At 34.0% G+C, this 22,120-nt stretch overlaps 1 protein-coding gene across 1 annotated transcript in view; it reads left to right on the top strand.

The window, feature by feature from the left end:
• The window catches only part of LOC132748847 (protein CFAP20DC-like), a 56,429-nt gene that overhangs the window by 21,849 nt on the left and 12,460 nt on the right, over positions 1 to 22,120 (top strand). Inside the window, exons 5-11 of the mRNA XM_060738501.1 lie at positions 1,261 to 1,375; positions 2,034 to 2,108; positions 2,416 to 2,505; positions 7,533 to 7,620; positions 7,993 to 8,114; positions 21,145 to 21,196; positions 21,558 to 21,797. Coding sequence (XP_060594484.1) covers positions 1,261 to 1,375; positions 2,034 to 2,108; positions 2,416 to 2,505; positions 7,533 to 7,620; positions 7,993 to 8,114; positions 21,145 to 21,196; positions 21,558 to 21,797 — 782 coding nt within the window. The remainder of the gene's footprint in view (positions 1 to 1,260; positions 1,376 to 2,033; positions 2,109 to 2,415; positions 2,506 to 7,532; positions 7,621 to 7,992; positions 8,115 to 21,144; positions 21,197 to 21,557; positions 21,798 to 22,120) is intronic.

A 22,120-nucleotide genomic window follows, 5' to 3' on the forward strand; every position in this document is an offset into this window, starting at 1 on the left:
GCCCTTGACTTTGTAAAAATTTGCAATTTTCAACTTGTGTCGCATGCAACTCAAAAAATATTTGACCTAGAGTCATGAAACCTTACAAGAATGTTGATAAGCATGTGTAGTTGTGCACCTGGGTATTTTTGTGTGGATATATTTAGTATTTTTAGAGTTATTGCCCTTGAATTAGTAAAAATTTCCAATATTCAACTTGTGTCGCACGTAACTAAAAAAGTATTTGACCTAGAGTCATGAAACCTTACAAGAATTTTGCTCAGCATGTGTAGTTGTGCACCTGGGCATTTTCGAGTGGACATTATTAGTATTTTTAGAGTTATTGCCATTGACTTAGTAAAAATTTGCAATTTTCAACTTGTGTCGCATGTTACTAAAAAAATATTTAACCTAGTCTTGAAACCTTACAGAATGTTGATCAACATGTGTAGTTGTGCACCTGGGTATTTTTGTGTGGATATATTTAGTATTTTTAGAGTTATTGCCCTTGAATTAGTAAAAATTTCCAATATTCAACTAATGTTGCAGGTAACTCAAAAAGTATTTAACCTGTAGGCCTGAAAGTTTACAAGAATGTTGGTCAGCATGTTTACTTATGCTCTTTGGGGTTTTCTTGTGGATTTATTCAGTATTTGTAGTGTTTGCCCTTTACTTAATAAAAGATTTTTAGTTTTCAACTTGGGCATATGTAGCCAAAAAAATATTTGACCAAGAGACACAAGATTGACAAATCAGTGGAGTGTGGGGGCACCCGTGTCCTATGGACACATTTCTAGTTTTGACATGAATTACTGATCAGTTCTTATATGGAAGTCTGAACAAAACCATATTATAGTACTGCATATCTATATCATGTACTAGTATCAGTTACTACATTTGGTATTCTGATTGTAACTAACCTTCATTGTGAGAAGTAATTCATATAAAACCTGATTATAGACTTTTGTCTTGTGTAGCAGATGCTCAATATTTACAATACATTTAATCTTTATATATTATGTGAGGGCCTATGTGTCTGAGGGGTGTTAGCCATTAATTTTCTATCACTTGCCCATGACATCTGTGGATCAGTGGTTACTGTTCAGGGTGCCTGAAATAATACACATACATGCACTTGAAGCCTTCCTCGACTAGTAAAGTTTGAAACTTGTCATACCGGCCTTTACAGCATCAGTGTTACTTAGGACCAATATTATACACAAAAAGTAATGATTTTATGTAAACATGATTTAACAATACTTCCATATTTAATCACAACAGTATGTCAGATATGAAGAATGGTAAAAGACGATTGATGTTGTCTACAACACAGAAAGATATACATATCACACCACTACATGCAAAGATTCCTCTTAAAATTATCAAAGTAGGAATGGTAGGTGTAAAGAATGGTTTTTTCTCTTGAAGGTTTAAGTTTAAAGCAAAATTGTAGATCATGATGTAAAGATAAGTTTATACTATATTGGTCATATAGGTGTTCTGATTTTATTGTAAAGTGCATTGTTTGACCGCATTGTGAGAGTTACAATAACACATATATTAAAAGTAACATATACATGTATATGCATATATCTATGATTAATGAGAATGTAAAATAGTCAATGCTTTTGTTTATTTAAAAGAATTTTACAGGCTATGTATCCCCTCATTTGTTTGCATTATGTACATGAATTCAGTGTTGATATATATGTATATATATTATGACCTGACTTTACTTCCTATAGTCTGCATTTGATATGTATACAACATTAAATATGTCAAGGACCTGATTTTATAAACCATATAAACCACTCAATAACCTTGACCTACAGCATACATATTTAAAAAAATATCTTTCCCCACAACTTTGTTACTTGGAAATAGATTTAGAAAGGATAATTAATGTTTTAACAAAGTAGAACTTTTGTTTATTGAGTACATGTATTTGCATAATTTTTCAGAATAAATTTAACAAATTGACACTCTGATACATTTATATTCAAGTATTCTCCTCATGAGATTGTAGTAATAATTTTGTTTGTTTTGTTTTGTAGTGGCTGAACTTATGTTTGGACCTGGTGTCTATGATTGGTGAGACATGGAGAGGGGAAACATACAATTTTTTAACAGTTTACTTTTCTCGGAAAATGTTTTCAAAAATTTTTACTATAAGATCAGCGCAACCGGGGGAATTTTATGTTTTATATAAACCTTTAAAATTTAACGTAACCCATAGAGAATATAAACAGAATACTATTTGAGTTTATTTAAATCCCTGGACTGTTGCTTGAACTACAACCCCCTTCCCACACTAACTAGTTATACATGTAACACTAATGTTATATAGTTTTTATTAAATGGCTTTATAAGACTCCTGCACAATGGTTTATGTGATACAAGAAATTACTTTATAATGGATATTTAACATTTTCAGAGTTGTATGGCTGCTCACCCAGCAATGTAGGAGAATTAGATCAGATACCTAAACAATGTCAGTTTGCTAGTGAATTCAACCATTTAACACAGGTACTTAATATGTTATTGACTTTGTTCCAGTGAATCATGTTGTATTTTTAGATCAACTTTTTTTTTTTTTTTTTTTAAAGTAGAGATATTGTTATAGTCCTGGCGGCGTTGCCGTCCGCAAACTTGTACCTGGATCATAACTTTTTTAGAATAATCTTCAAGGATAGCCCATTAAAATAACCAGACAGACCTTGACCTTCACTCATCAATGACCTTGACTTTGAAGATCAAATTATTGAAATTTTCATTGTTTTGGCTGTAACTGGCTGTAACTTTGCTATTATTGAATGGATTGACTTCATATTATAAAAGAATATTCTAAAGGACAAGACCTTCATGTTTATCAAACTCAAATTGACCTCCAGGCTCTTTTATGACCTTGACATTGAAGGTTAAATTATTGAATTTTCACTGATTTGTGCATTAAATAACCATATATATTGGTGTGTATGTATATATGTGTGCACAAAAACATCGTCGTTACTATGCGACGACGTCACATTTGCCCTGATGATCATAAGAGAAACCGGTTGGCAAATAATTAAATAAGTTAACTCATGGACTGTGTATTTTGTTTTATATATATATATATATATATATATTATGTATATATATATATATATATATTTTCTTCCTTCTGAATTTTGATATTTTCTGACTATTGTCAATTATTTATGGAGAGGATTCATACTTTGAAAAAACTAATGTGACAAGACAGACCTATTAAAATTATAAAAAGGAAACATTAAGATTTGTTCAATCGTTTCTTTGTTTGCTTTTAGAAAAAGTAAAAAGTTCAGTGTGGCCCCCGCCTGGCGTTGGCTGTTGTATTAATTAATAATTAATGCTTAGGCATAGCATTTTTTTCACAAATGCATTCTTGTTTTATTTAAATTTGGGTCAGAAAAAAAATATATACAAATCAATGAATGTACTAAAAATGTGCAAACTTGATTTAAGCTTTAGCCCCCCTGGAACCATAAGCCTTTTCCTTTGTCACCAGCAGAGAATATTAGGTTAGCTGGTATGTCCCAGTGCCTGCAGTTTGACAAGGCTCTATCTTCAATCTTGTTGTTTTGTACCTTGTTAATGAAATCCCTTTAACTCAGAATGGACTGTTCCACATTCAAAGCATTCAAAGCAAGTCCATTACACAAATTCAGCAGGAATTTGCTTTATTTCGTGGGCATGAAATTTGGTGTTTTTTGTCACTAAGAACATTTTTGTAGGTTCCTGAATTTGTAGACTGTTTTTTATGCTCCCCGAAAAAATTTCGGGGGAGCATATAGTTGCCGCCTTGTCTGTCCGTCCGTCCGTCCGTCTGTCTGTTCGTCCGTCCGTCCGTCCGTCCCCTTTTTTGTCCGGGACATAACTTTGAAACAACAAGAGGTATCAACATGAAACTTTGTAGGTAGATAGATCTCATTGAGTAGGTGTGCAGTGCACAAGAACCGTAACTCTGCCTTTCCTAATTTTTGAATTATCCCCCTTTGTTTATTTTACACTTTGAACTTTGTCCGGGACATAACTCTAAAAGTATAAGAGGTATCAACATGAAACTTTGTAGGTAGATAGATCTCATTGAGTAGGTGTGCAGTGCACAAGAACCGTAACTCTGCCTTGCCTAATTTTTGAATTACCCCCCTTTGTTTATTTTACACTTTGAACTTTGTCCGGGACATAACTCTAAAAGTATAAGAGGTATCAACATGAAACTTTGTAGGTAGATAGATCTCATTGAGTAGGTGTGCAGTGCACAAGAACCGTAACTCTGCCTTGCTTAATTTTTGAATTATCCCCCTTTGTTTATTTTACACTTTGAAATTTGTCCAGGACATAACTCTAAAAGTATAAGAGGTATCAACATGAAACTTTGTAGTTAGATAGATCTCATTGAGTAGGTGTGCAGTGCACAAGAACCATAACTCTGCCTTGCCTTATTTTTGAATTCTCCCCTTTGTTTATTTTACACTTTGAACTTTGTCCGGGACATAACTCTAAAAGTTTAAGAGGTATCAACATGAAACTTTGCCTACTTTTGGAGTTATTGCCCTTTATTCATTTTGACACTTTGACTTTGTCTGGGACATTACTTTAAAATTATAAGAGATATCAACATGGAACTTTGTAGATAGATAGGTCTCATTGGGTTGAAGTGCAGTGCTCAAGAATCATTACTCTGCCTTGCCTTATTTTGAAGTAATTGCCCTTTGTTTATTTTTACTTTTTGACTTTTGTCCTGGACAATACTTTAAAACTATTAGAGATATCAATTTGAAACTTTGTAGGTAGCTAGATATAATTGGATAGAATTGCAATGCTTAAAGAACCTAAACAAAGCCTGGTCTAATTATGGAGTTATTGCCCTTTGTTCATTTTTACACTTTGACTTTTACCCGGGACATAACTCTGATATCATCAGGAAACTTTATAGATAGATCTCATTGAATAGAAGTGCAGTGCAAAAAAACATAACTCCGCTTTGCCTAATTTTGGAGTTTTTGCCCTTTGTTCATTTTTTTTATACTTTCCTGTGTCCAGAACCTTCTCGGGGAGCATCACCCGGTTCAACCGGTTCTTGTTTTTCTTTCTGGAAAGATCAAATGCAAAAAATATGATTCAAAATAATCTTACTGCAGACAAAATAAAACTTTGTTGGATCTTAAATTTGTGGATTGACCTATCCACAAAAAAACACGAAAATTAGTTTCTCATGAATAATAATGATTTTGCAGTAAATAGTTAAACCAGGTGGATATTCTCATGAAAGATAACTTGTAATGATAGTCAAAATGTATTATTGATGTTAGACTAAAAATGCTTTGAAAAACTTTCATTGGTGACTTTCAAGAGAAAATACTTGAAAGTAAATACACTGTTAAATTTTGCTTCTTTTTAGCTCACCTGAGCATATGCTCAGGGTGAGCTATTAGGATCACTCTTCGTCTGTCGTCTGTCGTCCGTCGTACGTCATCCGTTGTCCGTTAACACTTTTAAAACAACATCTCCTCTGAAACCATAAGGCAGATCATAATGAAACTTCACAGGGATGTTCCTTGTGTGAAGCCTTAACAAAGTTGTTCAAAGAATTCCATTCCATGCAGAACTCTGGTTGCCATGGCAACCGAAAGAAATTTTTTAAATATCTTCTTTTAAAAAACCCTAAGAGCTAGAGCTTAGATATTTGGCATGAAACATCTTCTAATGAGTGTCTACCAAGTTTGTTCAAATAAAAGCCCTGGGGTCAAAATGGCCCGCCCCAGGGGTCTTTGATTTTCCCTATATGCATATAGTAAAAACTTAAAATATCTTCTTTTAAAGAGAACCCAAAGAGCTAGAGCTAAGATATTTACTATTATTTAGCATGAAACATCTTCTAATGAGTGTCTACCAAGTTTGTTCAAATAAAAGCCCTGGGGTCAAAATTGGCCCCGCCCCAGGGGGTCATTGATTTTCCCTATATGCATATAGTAAAAACTTAAAAAATCTTCTTTTAAAGAACTCAAAGAGCTTGAGCTCAGATCTTTAGCATGAAACATGTTCTAATGGGTGTCTACAAAGTTTGTTCAAATAAAAGCCCTGGGGTCAAAATTGGCCACGCCCTGGGGGTCTAGATTTTCCTTATATGTGTATAGCAAAAACTTAAAAAATCATCTTTGAAAAAACCCAAATAGCTAGAGTTTAGATATTAAGCATGAAACATCTTCTAGTGAGTGTCTACCAAGTTTGTTCAAATAAAAGCCCTTTGGTCAAAATTGGCCCTGCCCCAGGGGGTCTTTGATTTTCCCTATATGCATATAGTAAAAACTTAAAAAATCTTCTTTTAAAGAACCCAAAGAGCTAGAGCTAAGATATTTAGCATGAAACATCTTCTAATGAGTGTCTACCAAGTTTGTTCAAATAAAAGCCCTGGGGTCAAAATTGGCCCCGCCCCAGGGGGTCATTGATTTTCCCTATATGCATAAATTAGTAAAAACTTAAAAAATCTTCTTTTAAAGAACTCAAAGAGCTAGAGTTTAGATATTTAGCATGAAACATGTTCTAATGGGTGTCTACCAAGTTTGTTCAAATAAAAGCCCTGGGGTCAAAATTGGCCCCGCCCCGGGGCTCATTGATTTTCCTTAAATGTATATAGCAAAAACTTAAAAAATCTTCTTTGAGAAAACCCAAATAGCTGGAGTTTAGATATTAAGCATGAACAATCTTCTAGTGAGTGTCTATAAAGTTTGTTCCAATAAAAGCCCTGGAGTCAAAAGTGGCCCCGCCCCGGGTGTTATTGATTTTCCTTATATTTGTATAGCAAAAACTTAAAAAATCTTCTTTGAGAAAACCCAAATAGCTAGAGTTTAGATATTAAGCATGAAACATCTTCTAGTGAGTGTCTACAAAGTTTGTTCGAATAAAAGCCCTGGAGTCTAAAGTGGCCCCGCCCGGGGTGTTATTGATTTTCCTTATATTTGTATAGCAAAAACTTAAAAATCTTCTTTGAAAAAACCCAAATAGCTAGAGTTTAGATATTAAGCATGAAACATCATGTAATTGTCTACAAAGTTTGTTCAAATAAAGCCCTTGGGTCAAAATTGGCCCCGCCCCAGGGGTGTCATTGGTTTTAACTATATGTGTATAGTAAAAACTTAAAAAATCTTCTTTTAAAAAAACCCAATGAGCTAGAGATTAGATGTTTAGCATGAAACCTCTTCTTATGGGTGTCTACCAAGTTTGTTCAAATAAATGCCCTTGGGTTAAAATTGGCCCTGCCGGGGGGCTGGGGAGAACAGGAGGATGGGGGGTGTAGATCGTTGTTTTTCATTATATGTGTGTAGTAAAAACTTAACATCGTGAAACATCTTCTAATGAGTGTCTTCCAAGTTTGTTCAAATAAAAGCCCTGGGGTTTAAACTGGCCCCGCTCCAGGTGCCTTTATACAGGTGAGCAACCTCAGGGCCATCATGGCCCTCTTGTTTTTAGATGAAGATGTGTGCATAATTAAATTACTGAATGTGTCTCTTCTTGGTATTTTTTTCCAGTTGCTGACAATTGACAAAATAAAGCATGCTGAGAGATTGAGGGGCGGTGGAGATATGAGGGGTTCTATAAATAGTAACCTAGATCTCGGTATGATTACAAAGACTAAATCATGAATATTTTTGGAAAAGTTTGAACTCCATGTTGATTGAATTCTATATTTAACCATCATGTGTTAAATTTATAATGACACATATAGTGATTTAAATTCTTTGTTGTTTGGGTGTTAAACCTGTAAGACATTCAGTTTAAAAACAATATGCAGACTCTTTGATTCCATTATCTTAAGTGTAAAAGATTAAATAATGCTCAAGTTCCTGCTTGGGAACATGGGGAAATGTGAAAATGAAGGTCACAAAGGATAAAAATAGACTTTCTACTTTTTCTCATGGTCAAGCTTTATTTCTATCTTTGTCAAAGTAATTGATTAGTGTTACCAATATTATTGTTTGCTTCATATAGATTTGAGTGGCAGTGGCAGGAGGTCCTCTACCCAATCAGGTGATAACTTCCACATTGCATTTGGTTCTAAAATATCTGGAGTAAGGACATCTCAGACCTCATCAAAGAAAACATCCAGAGATGTAAGTTAAATTGAGTCAAGCCAGGAATTTATGATATTGTTTTATAAGTAAAAACAATGCCCGAAGGCAGATTTAATTGTGTAATCTGCCGTAATTAGCACACACACTGAAGTGTGGCCTTAGCAAAAATGGGGTAACCAACATCGCTAAAAATAGTGCATTGTTTGAGAGTAGTAAAGATCGGGTGTTAAATCTGTTAATTAATTGGTACATTGATACGAATGCGGCGGATTAAAATTAAAGCAAGATAGACGGTAATTAAGTTACATCAAACATATATTAATGTGTTTAATTTAAATTATCCCTTTATAAGTTTACCAGTTTGTTGTTGTTGTTTAGCACTGGTAAGCGCCGCGGGGCGTCTCCGTGGCCGTGTGGTAAAGGTCGCTGACTTCAAACCACTTGCCCCTCTCGAAACCCGACAGGAACTTTGGATTGTTTCATGTGAGGAAGCTATCCAGCTAGCTTACGGAACGTCGGTGGTTCTATTCAGGTGCCCGTTCGTGCCTGAAATAATGCACGGAAGGGCACCTGAGGTCTTCCTCCACCAGTAAAGCTGAAACGTCGCGATATGACCTATACTGAGTCGATGTGACGTAAAACCCAAAACAAACAAAAAACAAACAAACTGGTTAGCACCGCTACTTACAATAGTAATTAAAATAATTATAACAATACATGTAAAATGGCTTTCAAATTATCATTCTTAATTAAATCTGATTTAAATGTGACAGCATAAATGTAATTATGGTTTAAAGAACTTTTGAAAAAAATCATGGCTCAGAAAACTTTATTTAAATTTATTAACTCTGGAAACGGTGTTAAAAGAAAGTTAGAATCACATTCAGAAACTGTTGAACCTCCAAAATAAAAAGTTCATCAAGATAGTTTTGATTGGTATATAGTAGATGAGGATGGTGTTTGGCATTGTAAACTCTGCCGTTCATGTAAATTGGATAATGCATATGCTCGTGGTCATTCAAAACCAGGAAAAAACTACAAATCACACAAGACATGCTGAATGTAAGTACATGTATATCTGTTTATACCTTTCTAATTAAAAAAACAAAAAAAACAACAACAACAACCATTTTGAATGCAAGGCCTTCTGCTTCTTATGCCTATATATATATTTCATGTTTGTGATTTTTTAAAAAGAGCAAATTTGCACTCACATGTGAACATAGATCATTCATTTTTTTTAATCATCTATATACTCAGTGTTCTTTTTCACTTTTGGGGGAAGGGGGTCGGTGCCCTTTGGAGGGGGAAAAAATGCAATAGTAGGGGGAATTTTATTTGTTAATTTATTTTATTATGTTTTCTTTCAGGTGGAAAAGGGGAGCAATTTTTTGCAACACAAGTTTAAAATACATCGCTTTCTTAAAGTGACATTATGCCCATCCAAGGGTATAAAGTGAGTGAACATGTGAATATATAAATAAGTTTCATTTTACAATAATTCCTTTTGATCTAATAATTGACTTCGCAAAAACAATAAATAATGCACAGATCCTAAAGAATTTCCTGTAAATATCCATTAGAATTTATGTGTACCGTTCAGTTTATAAAAAGAGTGGGGTAGTCTTTTTGTGTTGCCTTGAAAAAGGCGACATATAGGGGTTACTTTTGTCGGCGGTGTAGGCGTCGTTGTCGTCGTCCCCTAAAGCTTGTCCGGAGCATAAGTCAGTCATCATAAGTCGGATTGACTTTAAACTTGATATGCATGCTTCTTATAATGACCCGAAGTGCAGTGCACAAGAACCGGTACTCTGCACTTCTTATTCATTATTGGCCCTTTGTTTATAAAATTATATAAAAGCTATGGACTTAAACTTCATAGGATGATAGATCTCATTTAAGATTGCATGCACAAAGCACTCTGCATTTCTTATTTTTTGAGTTAGTTTTTTTTCATACTTATTTTTGTCCAGGCCATTTTTCATAAATTATAATGGACATAAAACTTCATGGATGATTAGATTCTCTGGCAGTGCCTAAGAACTGGTACTCTGCATTTCTTATTTTTTGAGTTATTGCCCTTTGTTAATTTTCCTACTTTATTTTTGTCCAGGCCATTTCTCCTAAAGTATAAAAGCTATGGACTTGAAACTTAATAGGATGATAGATCTCATTAAGAAGACGTGCAGTGCACAAGAACTGGTACTCTGCATTTCTTATTTTTTGAGTTATTGCCCTTTGTTAATTTTCATACTTTATTTTTGTCCAGGCCATTTCTCATAAATTATAAAAGCTTTAGACTTGAAACTTAATAGGATGATAGATCTTATTGATAAGAAGTGCAGTGCACAGAAACTGCTGATCTGCTTTTCTTATTTTTTGAGTTATTGCCCTTTGTTGATTTTCAAATTTTATTTTTTTCCTGGCCATTTCTCTTAAACTATATTGTTTACAAGGCGACACATACGACTCGCGGAGTTCTAATTGTATTTAAGTCAGATTTATAATTTTATCCTAAACATTTACGAATATCACCTGCTGGTCAAACACTATTTTAACAGGCAATCTTTTTAAATATAAAGTCAATTCAGCTCAATTTGACTGTGAAAATATGAGCATAATGTCACTTTAATAAACGGATCTAAAATATCAACGTGTCACATGTTAAACTTGTTGGAAAGCCGGAAGTAGCACCCCTTACTTACCTGAGAATTATTTGTAAACAACATTGCTTAACAGTGTCAGTAAGTCTTACAGGCATAAGATAAAACATTTTTCGGCAGTTAGTTGCAAAAAAATTATATCCATTGCAGGCAAATTCGGGCTGCTGTATAGGGGGAAATTTCGGCTTTGAGGGGGAAAAAAACATACTATTTTGAGGGGGGAATGGGGCCGAATTTCGCCGAATATTTTGGTGAAAAAAAACACTGATACTTTTTTTTATCAAAGATCTCCTGTTAATTTTATAGAATGTTTATAACTTGAAACATATATGATAAGAGAAAATGACAAAGCGCTGTTTTATAATGTACATTCAAAATTAAATATCTAAATGAAAAAATTACGTTTTTATGCCATCAGGGGTCATTGATTTTCACTATATAAACTTAATATACCTTCTTGTTTGAAGGTACAAGGCTTAGAGGTTTGATATTTGGTATGTGATATCATCTATAGGTACTTTACCAAAGTTGTTCAAATTTTGCCTCTAGTGTCGAAATCAGCCCCACCAGGGGTCATAGGTTTTCCCTTTTATGTATATAGTAAAAACTTAAAAAATCATCTTCTCGAAATTGACAAAGGCTAGAGGTTAGATATTTTGCATGAAACATTGTGTAGTGAACCTCTAGCAAGATTGTTCAAATTAAAGCCCTTGGGTCAAAATTGGCCCCGCCCCGGAGGTCATTGATTCTCACTATGTACTAATAGTAAAAAATTTAAAAAAATCATCTTCTCTTAATTGACAATGGCTAGAGGTTAGATATTTTGCATGAAACATTGTGTAGTGAACCTCTAGCAACATTGTTCAAATTATAGCCCTCGGGTCAAAATTGACCCTGCCTCGGGGGTCATTGATTTTCAGTAACTATGTACATATAGTAAAAAATTAAAAATCTTCTTGTCTGAAGGTACAAGGCTTAGAGCTTTGATATTTTGTATATAATATCATCTATGGGTCCTCTACCAAAGTTGTTTAAATTATGCCCCTGGTGTTAAAATTGTCCTGCCCCAGAGGTGATAGTTTTCCTTATATGTATATAGTAAAAACTTAAAAAATCTTCTTCTCTGAAATGACAAAGGCTAGAGCTTAGATATTTGGCATGAGACTTTTAGTGAACCGCAACCAAGATTGTTCAAATTATAGCCCTGGTGTCAAAATTGGTCCCTCCCCGGGGTCATTGATTTTCACTATATACATATACATGTTGTAGTAAAAAATTAAAACATCTTTTTGTCTGAAGTTACAAGGCTTAGAGCTTTGATGTTTGCTTTATAATATTATCCATAGGTCAGCTACCAAAGTTGTTCAAATTTTGCCCCTGGTATCAAAATTGGCCCTGCCCGGGGGCGTTGATTTTCATTATGTACGCATAGTAAAAACAGAAACTAAAACAAAAGTTAACTGAATTGCAGAAAGCTACAGTTTAGATATTTGACATGAAATATTGTTTGGTGGACCTGTATCAAGATTGTTTGAATTAAACCCTTTGGTCAAAATTTTGCCTTGCCCAAGGGGACAGTGACCTACTTTCTTGTCCTTTGATGTACAGCCAAGAAATTTTGACTATGTGCACAGTTTTAGTTGTAAAATTGAACTTTGATATCAGGTGACCTAGATTTTGATGATGTGACCGACTTTCTTGTCCTTTGATATGCAGCTATGAAATTTGAACCATGTGCACAGATTAAGATGTAAAGTGAAATTTAATATCACCTGGCCTTGATTTTGACAAAGTGTCTTACTGTGTTGTCCTTTGATGTACAGTCACGGAATTTTGGTCATGTGAAATATGACCTTCACCACCAAATTCACTAGCACAGCATTGGTACATTCCTACTCTGATCTTTTATTTGAATAACAATAGATTTAACCACTAATCTGATAATAAGAATTAGATAGGTCAGTGGTCTATGCATTATGGCAATCTTCAGAAAAAAAAATTCTGTTCCTACATTACTATTAAGTGTTGTATAAATGCGGTGGCATAGCATTTTTCACAAATGCAATCTTGTTCTTTATATAAAGAGTGTGTTTAATATCTTTTCTAGCAAACCAACACAAGTCTTCAGTAACAAGACTGAAATATAAGGGTAAATAGGCATTGCCAAATCAGGTAGATGACATCCTCACAAAAGAAGCTGATTCCATAACAACATACATGAAATGTGCATACCACTTGGCAAAACATGAGCTTCCAAAATCCGCATTTATAAGAACTGAATAACCTTGCTGACAATCAACTTTGAATAACCTTGCTGACAATCAACATTGAATAACCTTGCTGACAATCAACTTTGAATAACCTTGCTGACAATCTCAATGTTGATTTAATTAAGGACAAATCAAATGAACCTATGTACACATCCAACTACAGTTTAAATGAATTTCACGTCATTTGGGAAGAGAAATCCAATGCTATCATTAGATCACAAAAATTTGGAATCATCATTGATGAAAGTACTGACATGGGTAATAAAAAACAGTTACTTAGTTACATACAATATCTGGATGAGGTTGGTGTTAAATGTGTACTTCTTGAAAATCTTTTGATTACTACTGCTAGTGCAAATGCTGAAACTATAACAGAAAAAATCAAATCATGTCTGGAAAAAAAAAATATTGACATAAGAAAGATGGTAGGAATAGGAACTGATGGTGCATCTGTAATGACTGGAAAAAATAATGGTGTTGTTAAGAAATTGAACGAGTTTGCTCCAAGTTTGATAGGTGTTCACTGTGCAGCCCATCGTTGTTCATTAGCCACATCACAAGCCACAAAATCTATCCATGAGTTAGAGGCCTACAGTCGAACAGTTACAAACATCTTCTACTACTTCTCCAATTCCGCCTTGAGATCAAACAAATTAGTTGAAATACAAACTCTACTACAACTTCCTTCCCTGAAGTTTGCCAATATACATTCAGTCCGGTGGCTTTCTCTTCAGAATGCCTCCGTGGTCGAGGGGTTTGAGTCGATGACTTCTAATCCAGTTACCTCTCTGGCGTGGATTCGATCCCCGGGAGATGCTTTGGTAGTTAAGCGCGTAGGAAGGTAGTCTAGTACTGGTGTAACTCTCCAGGAACAATGGTTAGGAAACTACCCGCCTATATGACTGAAATACTGTTGGGAAAAGGCGTGAAATGAAACAAACAAACAAACAAAAAAAATTAAGAATGCTGTTGAAGTGTTGTACAGAACTTACCCGACTTTAGTTGTAGCACTTGAACATGGAGCAGTTTAAAACTCTGTTGCTAAGGGACTTTTGAATGAAGTTACACAATACAAGTTTATTGGATTTACACACTTGATGATGGACATTCTACCATTCATTGGACGTTTAAGTAAGACTTTTCAAACAATTGCTCTAGATTTCAGTAAAATCAACCCAGCAGTTTCAGCCACATGTGATGCATTAGAAGATCTCTTCCAAGATGAAGGTGTGTATATGGACAAATTGTTGTGCTTTGTAGACTCTGAGTGTGTTTTTAAAGACCAGTATTAGAAAGCAAATCTTTCCTAGTGAAGGAATATATCTTTGAGAATCTAGATGGTTTTATTGGGTTTGATGAATATGATGATAGTGATGATGACACTGGAAAGACAAATGAGGACAGTGAAAAGGTAAACTGTGTTGAACTGAAATATGTTGAAATTCAGAAAAAACTCCCTGTCAGGTTTACTGAAAAGTATATTTAAAAATTGCTGAAAACCTAAGAAACAGATTTCTTGATATTTGCATGCTTGAAATGTTGAGCATATTTGATCCCAATGTTATCCAATCAAATGTGTCATGTCTGTCAGTATTTGGTAAGAAGGAGTGTAGGACAAAAGCCCCCCCCCCCCTTGGACAAAAGCCCCCCTCCCATTTAAAAATAACAAGGTGGACAAAAGCCCCCCCTCCCATTAAATTTACACAAAAGACAAAAGCCCCCCCATAAAAAATACAGGTAGGACAAAAGCCCCCCACCAGTCCATCAAACAAAAGCCCCCCTAAAGGTTTATAGACCAGACTTATTACTATCTTTTTTCACTCGCCCAGTGTTCCGGAACTTGGGTTATACTTCAAATAAATCTAAACAAGTATGCGCCTTTCACTTTTATTTCCTTGATGTACTGCACAATATATAATAAAGTAAACATAAAAACATTTATATCATCAATGAATTATATACGAATTACACAATAAATCAAATTAGAACTTTTGTACCTTTTGTAACTTTAAATCTTAATGTAAATTATCCTTTAAAACAATTGCATTTATTTGTTAAATTAAACATACAGATATTGACTTGTCTCAATATATCAAGTTCCAGATTTAAACTGACGAGATTCTCAATAACAGTTGTTTGATGGACTTGGGGGGGGGGGGGGCTTTTGTCCTCCCTGTATATTTGATGGGGGGGGGGGCTTTTGTCCTACGTGTAAATTTCATGGGGGGCTTTTGCCCACCTTGTCATTTTTTAGATGGGGGGGGGGGGCTTTCGTCTGGGGGGGCTTTTGTCCGTATCCCAGTAAGAAGTATCAACACAATTTGGTTTAGACCCTGTCACATTATCATCAGAATACCAGACTTACAAAAGGCTAGTTGTGGGTAGTTACGAAGGTCTAAATATTCAAGAAGTATGTCTAAAACTGACCAAAGACCATTTATCTATGTTACCTACTGTGTGTGAATGTCTGAAAATATGCTGTGTTATCCCAGTAAGCAGTGTTGCTTGTGAGCCAGAACAGGATCAAATCAAGATTGAGAACTAACCTCAATAATATAACTCTCAACAACTTAATGAGAATATCTGAGGATGTGCCAGCCCTAAAAGATTTCAAAAGATTTGAAAAGGCTGTCTTAGCCTGGAGAAAAAAAGTAAGAAAATGTTGAGCATATTGACTGTTGTTGATGAAACCCAGAGACTGGAGTATTTGTTACTTTCATGTAAAACTATTTAAGTATGCTGTGCCTGACTACTATGTGCTCATGAAAATATGTGTTGTTGAGATCCAATGATTGTTTTGTCATTTCTATGTAAAATCTAGATGTGCATGTATGCTTTGCCTGACTACTATGTGGTCATGATAATATGTGTTGTTGAGTTCCAATGATTGTTTTGTCATTTCTATGTAAAATCTAGATGTGCATGTATGCTTTGCCTGACTACTATGTGGTCATGATAATATGTGTTGTTGAGTTCCAATGATTGTTTTGTCATTTCTATGTAAAATCTAGATGTGCATGTATGCTTTGCCTGACTACTATGTGCTCATGATAATATGTGTTGTTGAGTTCCGATGATAGTTTTTTCATTTCTATGTAAAATCTAGAAGTGCATGTTTGCTTTGCCTTACTACTATGTGCTCATGATAATATGTGTTGTTGAGTTCCAATGATTGTTTTGTCATTTCTATGTAAAATCTAGATGTGCATGTATGCTTTGCCTGACTACTATGTGGTCATGATAATATGTGTTGTTGAGTTCCAATGATTGTTTTGTCATTTCTATGTAAAATCAAGAAGTGCATGTATGCTTTGCCTTACTACTATGTGGTCATGATAATATGTGTTGTTGAGTTCCAATGATTGTTTTGTCATTTCTATGTAAAATTTAGAAGTATGCTATGCTTGATTATAATATGCTTATGATAAATATTGTTGAGGATTCAATGAAATAGTATATAATTAGGTCATGTACAGTAGAGCCTTGCTATTGCTCTTCTTATCCGGAATCCTGTCTTATCTGAACGAACTGTCCAGACCCAATTTTATTTGTTCTATTTCAAAATAACAAATAATCGCACATCTTGCAGGTGTAACCATACACCAAACTGGATAAGAGTAATTTTGCTTGATTAATGGGTGAAAGTATGGCCTTGGTATCTACTATAATTGCTTAATTGATTGTTTTTCGTCCCTTCAATAAATATTTTGATATAATGCAATAGAAATATCTTTTTATCTTTTGTAATGAATTTAATAACATGTGATTAAGTAATGGAAATTAATGGAAACTGTCAGTGAATTCGGATAGTCGATGAATCGGATAAGAGTAAACAACAATTGACAAATGCTGGTATAAATATTTAATCATGTATCAGCCTCCTGTTTTGACATCGTAGGTTAACTTACCCTTGAGGACATAACATTTTTGCTTATTTGTTTATTGATTTATTTATTTTTTTTTTTTATTCACATGTATAAAAGTGAACGATAAGAAGCAAAAATAAAATATTTATATTGCAATTTTAAATACATTACTGTTTTCTTTTCTTAAACTATTCTGCCAATAACATGAATAAACATGTGATAAAAACCTTTTAATCTGGAAACCTTTCTAATCCGAACTTTTCTTCTGGTCCGGACGAGTTGGGATTAGACAGGTTTCACTGTATATGTTTAAATGCACACTTGTTCATTTAATACGCCATATATATTTTTATATGCCTGTATACTTGTTGCACATTGTTTTTTATTATTTCGTGAAATGAAATTGAAAAAAAAATTCTTTTTATAGTTTGATTTGATGAATGTTACATGAAAGCATCACTTCTCCCTAAATTTCAAAACTTCTCCCTATTTTTCCAGAAGGGAGAAGTGACTTCTCCCTAAATTTTCAATCAAAGGTAGTCCCTGATTGTCGGAATTTTTTGGTTTAGATTTGAACAATTCATTTGAAGTTGGAGGGATTTTTAAATTAGAATACATCTGTCAACAGTATAAGACCTGGTCAGACTGCACAGATGTACAGTCTAGCTTTGGTTCTATACTGGTGGCAAAGGCTTATCACTTTTGGTTATAGCTGCTTCAGGGTTAATGTATGTTATTTGCTGATAGCCAATGAATATCAAGTGATTGTCAAAAGTAAATGCTGTTTTGTTTGTTAGTTACTGAGCTCAAGAATTTCAAGGAGGAGTACAATAGGAAAATGCTCTCAGTTGTTAGACTCTGCTAGATCATTGTATTGCAAAGTAAGATTTCACTAGTTCCTTTCATGCTGGTAAAAATAGTGTTAGGGAAAAAAGAATGTCTGCAGATAGTGTGTTGGGAATATATTTTTCACTCAGGATTTTGTGATTGGAACTAAATTGTGTAAGAATTATCTGATGGGAATCTAAATGTTAAACTTTTTTGCGTCATAATTGTAAGAAAAAAAACTGTGGTTGGGTGAGAGGTTTAAGTCACTGATTTAAATCATTTGCTTTTATTTTTCACCACTGGCTTTCTTGATTCATGTAAAGGATGTTGATTTTGTTTACTTCATAGAGTTATTTTTATAGATTGTTGATTTTCCAGCTAGATGCCAGTTCTCACTTTTGTCTTTTGGACTTAAAACTGAAAAAACAGAATCACACATGTTCATTCAAAGAACAGTAGGATGCTGTCAATGTTATTTCATGCTAAATTGCTGTCTGTTTTATTTTTATATGAGCATTTTATTTTAATCTTTTTGTTGTTTTTTGTTTTTGTTTATGAAGTGTAACGATGTATCATCAGAAACTAGTACAGATACAGTCGACTCTCGTTATCTCGAAGTCATCAGCCCATCCAAAAAATATCGAGATAACAAAAAAAGAAGTAGAGGTATTGTTATAGTCGCGGCGGCGTTGCCGTCCGCAAACTTGTACCTGGATCATAACTTTTTTATTTCTTGGTCTATTGTCTTCATACTTGGCCACAACAACCCTTGGGACAAGACCTTTCAGTAGACCACACTAACCTTGACCTTCATCCATAAATGACCTTGACCTTCAAGGTTAAAAGTCCAAATTTTGCTTGTTCATGCTGTTATTGGCTGTAACTTTGTTATTTTTGAATGGATTGTCTTCAAACTTGAACATAATAATCTTCAAGGATATCCCTTAAAAATAACCCAACAGACCTTGACCTTCACTCATAAATGACCTTGACTGAAGGTCAAATTATTGAAATTTTCATGTTTTTGGCTAGTATTGGCTGTAACTTTGTTATTTTTGAATGGATTGTCTTCAAACTTGAACATAATAATGTTCAAGGATAATCCTTAAAAATAACCCAACAGACCTTGACCTTCACTCATTAATGACCTTGACTTTGAAGTTCAAATTATTGAAATTTTCATTGTTTTGGCTGTAACTGGCTGTAACTTTGCTATTATTGAAGGGATCAACTTCATATTATAACAGAACATACTTAAGGACAAGACCTTGTTGTTTATCGTGACTTCACCACGTGACACCACCACGTGACTTCACCACGTGACTCCACCACGTGACTCCACCATGTGACTCCACCACGTGACTCCACCACGTGACTCCACCACGTGACTCCACCACGTGACTCCACCACGTGACACCACCACGTGACTCCACCACGTGACTCCACCACGTGACTCCACCCACGTGACTCCACCACGTGACTCCACCACGTGACTCCACCACCACGTGACACCACCACGTGACTCCACCACATGACTCCACCACGTGACTCCACCATGTGACACCACCATGTGACTTCACCACGTGACTCCACCGGTGGCTCTTGTTTTGGATATAAATCAATCAACATGCTAATAAGAATAACTTTTAAATAACAGCTCGACTTGTTACAAACATAATCATCATAATATGACATGTTATCGTCTTTTTCATGTTGTTCACACCTCTGCAGGGGAAAGACAAAAATATTATTAGTGGAGATTAACAAAGGATAAAGATAAACAATGGATAAAGTGTGAAAAAAACTGTTGGGGCTGAAATTTTACTTCGAGATGCTGAAAATATCGAAATAAAAATATCAAGATATAAAAATATATCCAATATAGATTAAGAAGGGAGAAAATTGGGTCTTTCAAAATTTCTTCGAGATATTGAAATATCGAGAAAAGTGATGTTGAGCTAACGATGGTTGACTGTGCTAGTCCAGATCAGTCCTATTTAACTTCTTTAAAAAAAAGACTAGAAAATTAATTTTATAAGTTTTGAAACATTTGACATGGTTTAGTTTGGTTAGGGTAGAACTAGTTATGGTTTTGTGTATGTAAAATTGTCTGCAATTTGTGTTTAATTATTATTTAGGTTAAAGTAACTTAACAAATCTTTTAATATGGCTAAATTTTATCTTTGTCAAAAGAGGGAGATTTTAGACTTGCAATGAACAAAGAAGGAAGTTCTTACATCAAAAATAGGGAGATTTCTTAAATTTGTGAAAATACTCCTTGTTTTAAGAAAAATCTTCGAGAATATGGCTGCAGAAAGTGGGAGTCTCCCGCTAAAAGTGGGAGAGTTCACATGTATGCTTTGATCTTACCAGTTTAACAGTTAAATATGTACATACATTGACAACAATATAGTTTTCCACTCACATTTTCATTGAAGAATAGAATTTTCATTATATTAAATGATAAAATTATTCTTCTGTATCTATAAATCTTGGGACTTTGTTAATTTTTCCATGTGAGGAAGTTATCCAGCTAGCTTACACAATCCTGGATGATCTACACAGGTACCTAATTGTGCCTGAAATAATGTATGAATGAGGAATCTGAGGTCTTCATCCACCATTAAAAACTGGAAAGTTGCAAGAAGACCTTAAAAATGTTGGTGTCACTGAAATCCCAAACCAAAACAATATTTTATTAATTATTTGATACCATAAATGATAGAACTGTAATACGTAATAATTTGATAGCACTGTTATGCGTAATAATTTGATAGTACTGTTATGCATAATAATTTGATAGTACCTTTATGCTTAATAATTTGAAAGTAATGTTATGCTTAATAATTTGATAGAACTGTTATGTGTAATAATTTGATAGTACTTTTATGTGTAATAATTTGATAGTATCTTTATGCTTAATAATTTGAAAGTAATGTTATGCTTAATAATTTGATAGAACTGTTATGTGAAATAATTTGATAGTACAGTTATGTGTAATTATTTGATAGTACTGTTATGCATAATAATTTGATAGTAATGTTATGTGTAATAATTTGATAGTACTGTTATGCATAATAATTTGATAGTAATGTTATGCGTAATAATTTGATAGTACTGTTATGTGTAATAATTTGATAGTACAGTTATGTGTAATTATTTGAAAGTACTGTTATGCGTAATAATTTGATAGTACAGTATGTGTAATTATTTGATAGTACTGTTATGCATAATAATTTGATAGTACTTTTATGTGTTATAATTTGATAGTACCTTTATGCTTAATAATTTGAAAGTAATGTTATGCGTAATAATTTGATAGTACTGTTATGTGTAATAATTTGATAGTACATTTATGTGTAATTATTTGATAGTACTGTTATGTGTAATAATTTGATAGTACTTTTATGTGTAATATATTTTCTTTTGTTTCATATTGTAGACAGTTGGTAACCTCACTAACAGGAGTATTAGAAGTAATTCAAGAGCAGAAGGTATGTACAGTAAAAATTATTGCTCTTGAATGTTGAAATATATGATAACAACATATTAATTAATTTTGATATAATTTTACTTCTACCAATTTCATATAGGAAGATTGTTAAACAATAAGTATGGTAACTTTAAAAAATACACCCCAAATTTATTTCTAATATTGTAGATAGTGAAAAATGAAAACAAAGCATTACATACCATAAACAAGAAATTTCTTCACCTTGCTTTTCCAGCATTTAGTTTCAATAAAATATAAGAATAATCATGAGTATGGCATCTTTGTGTTTTGATACTTAGCAAACTTGAATTTTTCTGTTCATGAACTCTTTAACTGATAAAATAGATTTATCATGTTAACAGATGGTGTTACAAGCTCTGGATATCAAGATATGTCAGTGAGTAGGGACAGTCTATACACAGGCAGGGACCCAGGTGGAGGGTCCAGGGAGATGGGGTCTGGAGGTGGGGCCAGTGGAATATCAAAGAAAGATGGTACCCAGCTTGTCCCAAACCCTCCAGGGAAACCAGCATCAGTTCGTTTAGGACACCAGAGACAGTATTCAGATCCTTTCACTGTTATAGACAAGGATTCTTCCACAAGTAAGCTTTATCTTTGTATACACCCATTGACAGTCTCTATATGAACTACATAAAAAACCGAGGTATATCAAGGATATGAGTTATTTCCCTTATCTTTGAGTAAAATCGATATCTCTACTGGCATGCGATCAGTTCCGGTACTAAAATAGTAGTAACTTAAAAATTAATTTTTATTACGCTCACTCACCAAAAAATTGAATGTTACACATCAATATTCGGCTTGTCACACAAATCATGGAAATTCCATTATGATCTAAACATAGAATAACCTTTAGTTATGAGGCCTCATATGGGGTACCGAAATTATCCATTATTTTGTATGA

Source organism: Ruditapes philippinarum, unplaced genomic scaffold (genome assembly GCF_026571515.1).
Source record: "Ruditapes philippinarum isolate M1 unplaced genomic scaffold, ASM2657151v2 ctg3080_1_1_1_1, whole genome shotgun sequence".
NCBI classification, from domain to species: domain Eukaryota; kingdom Metazoa; phylum Mollusca; class Bivalvia; order Venerida; family Veneridae; genus Ruditapes; species Ruditapes philippinarum.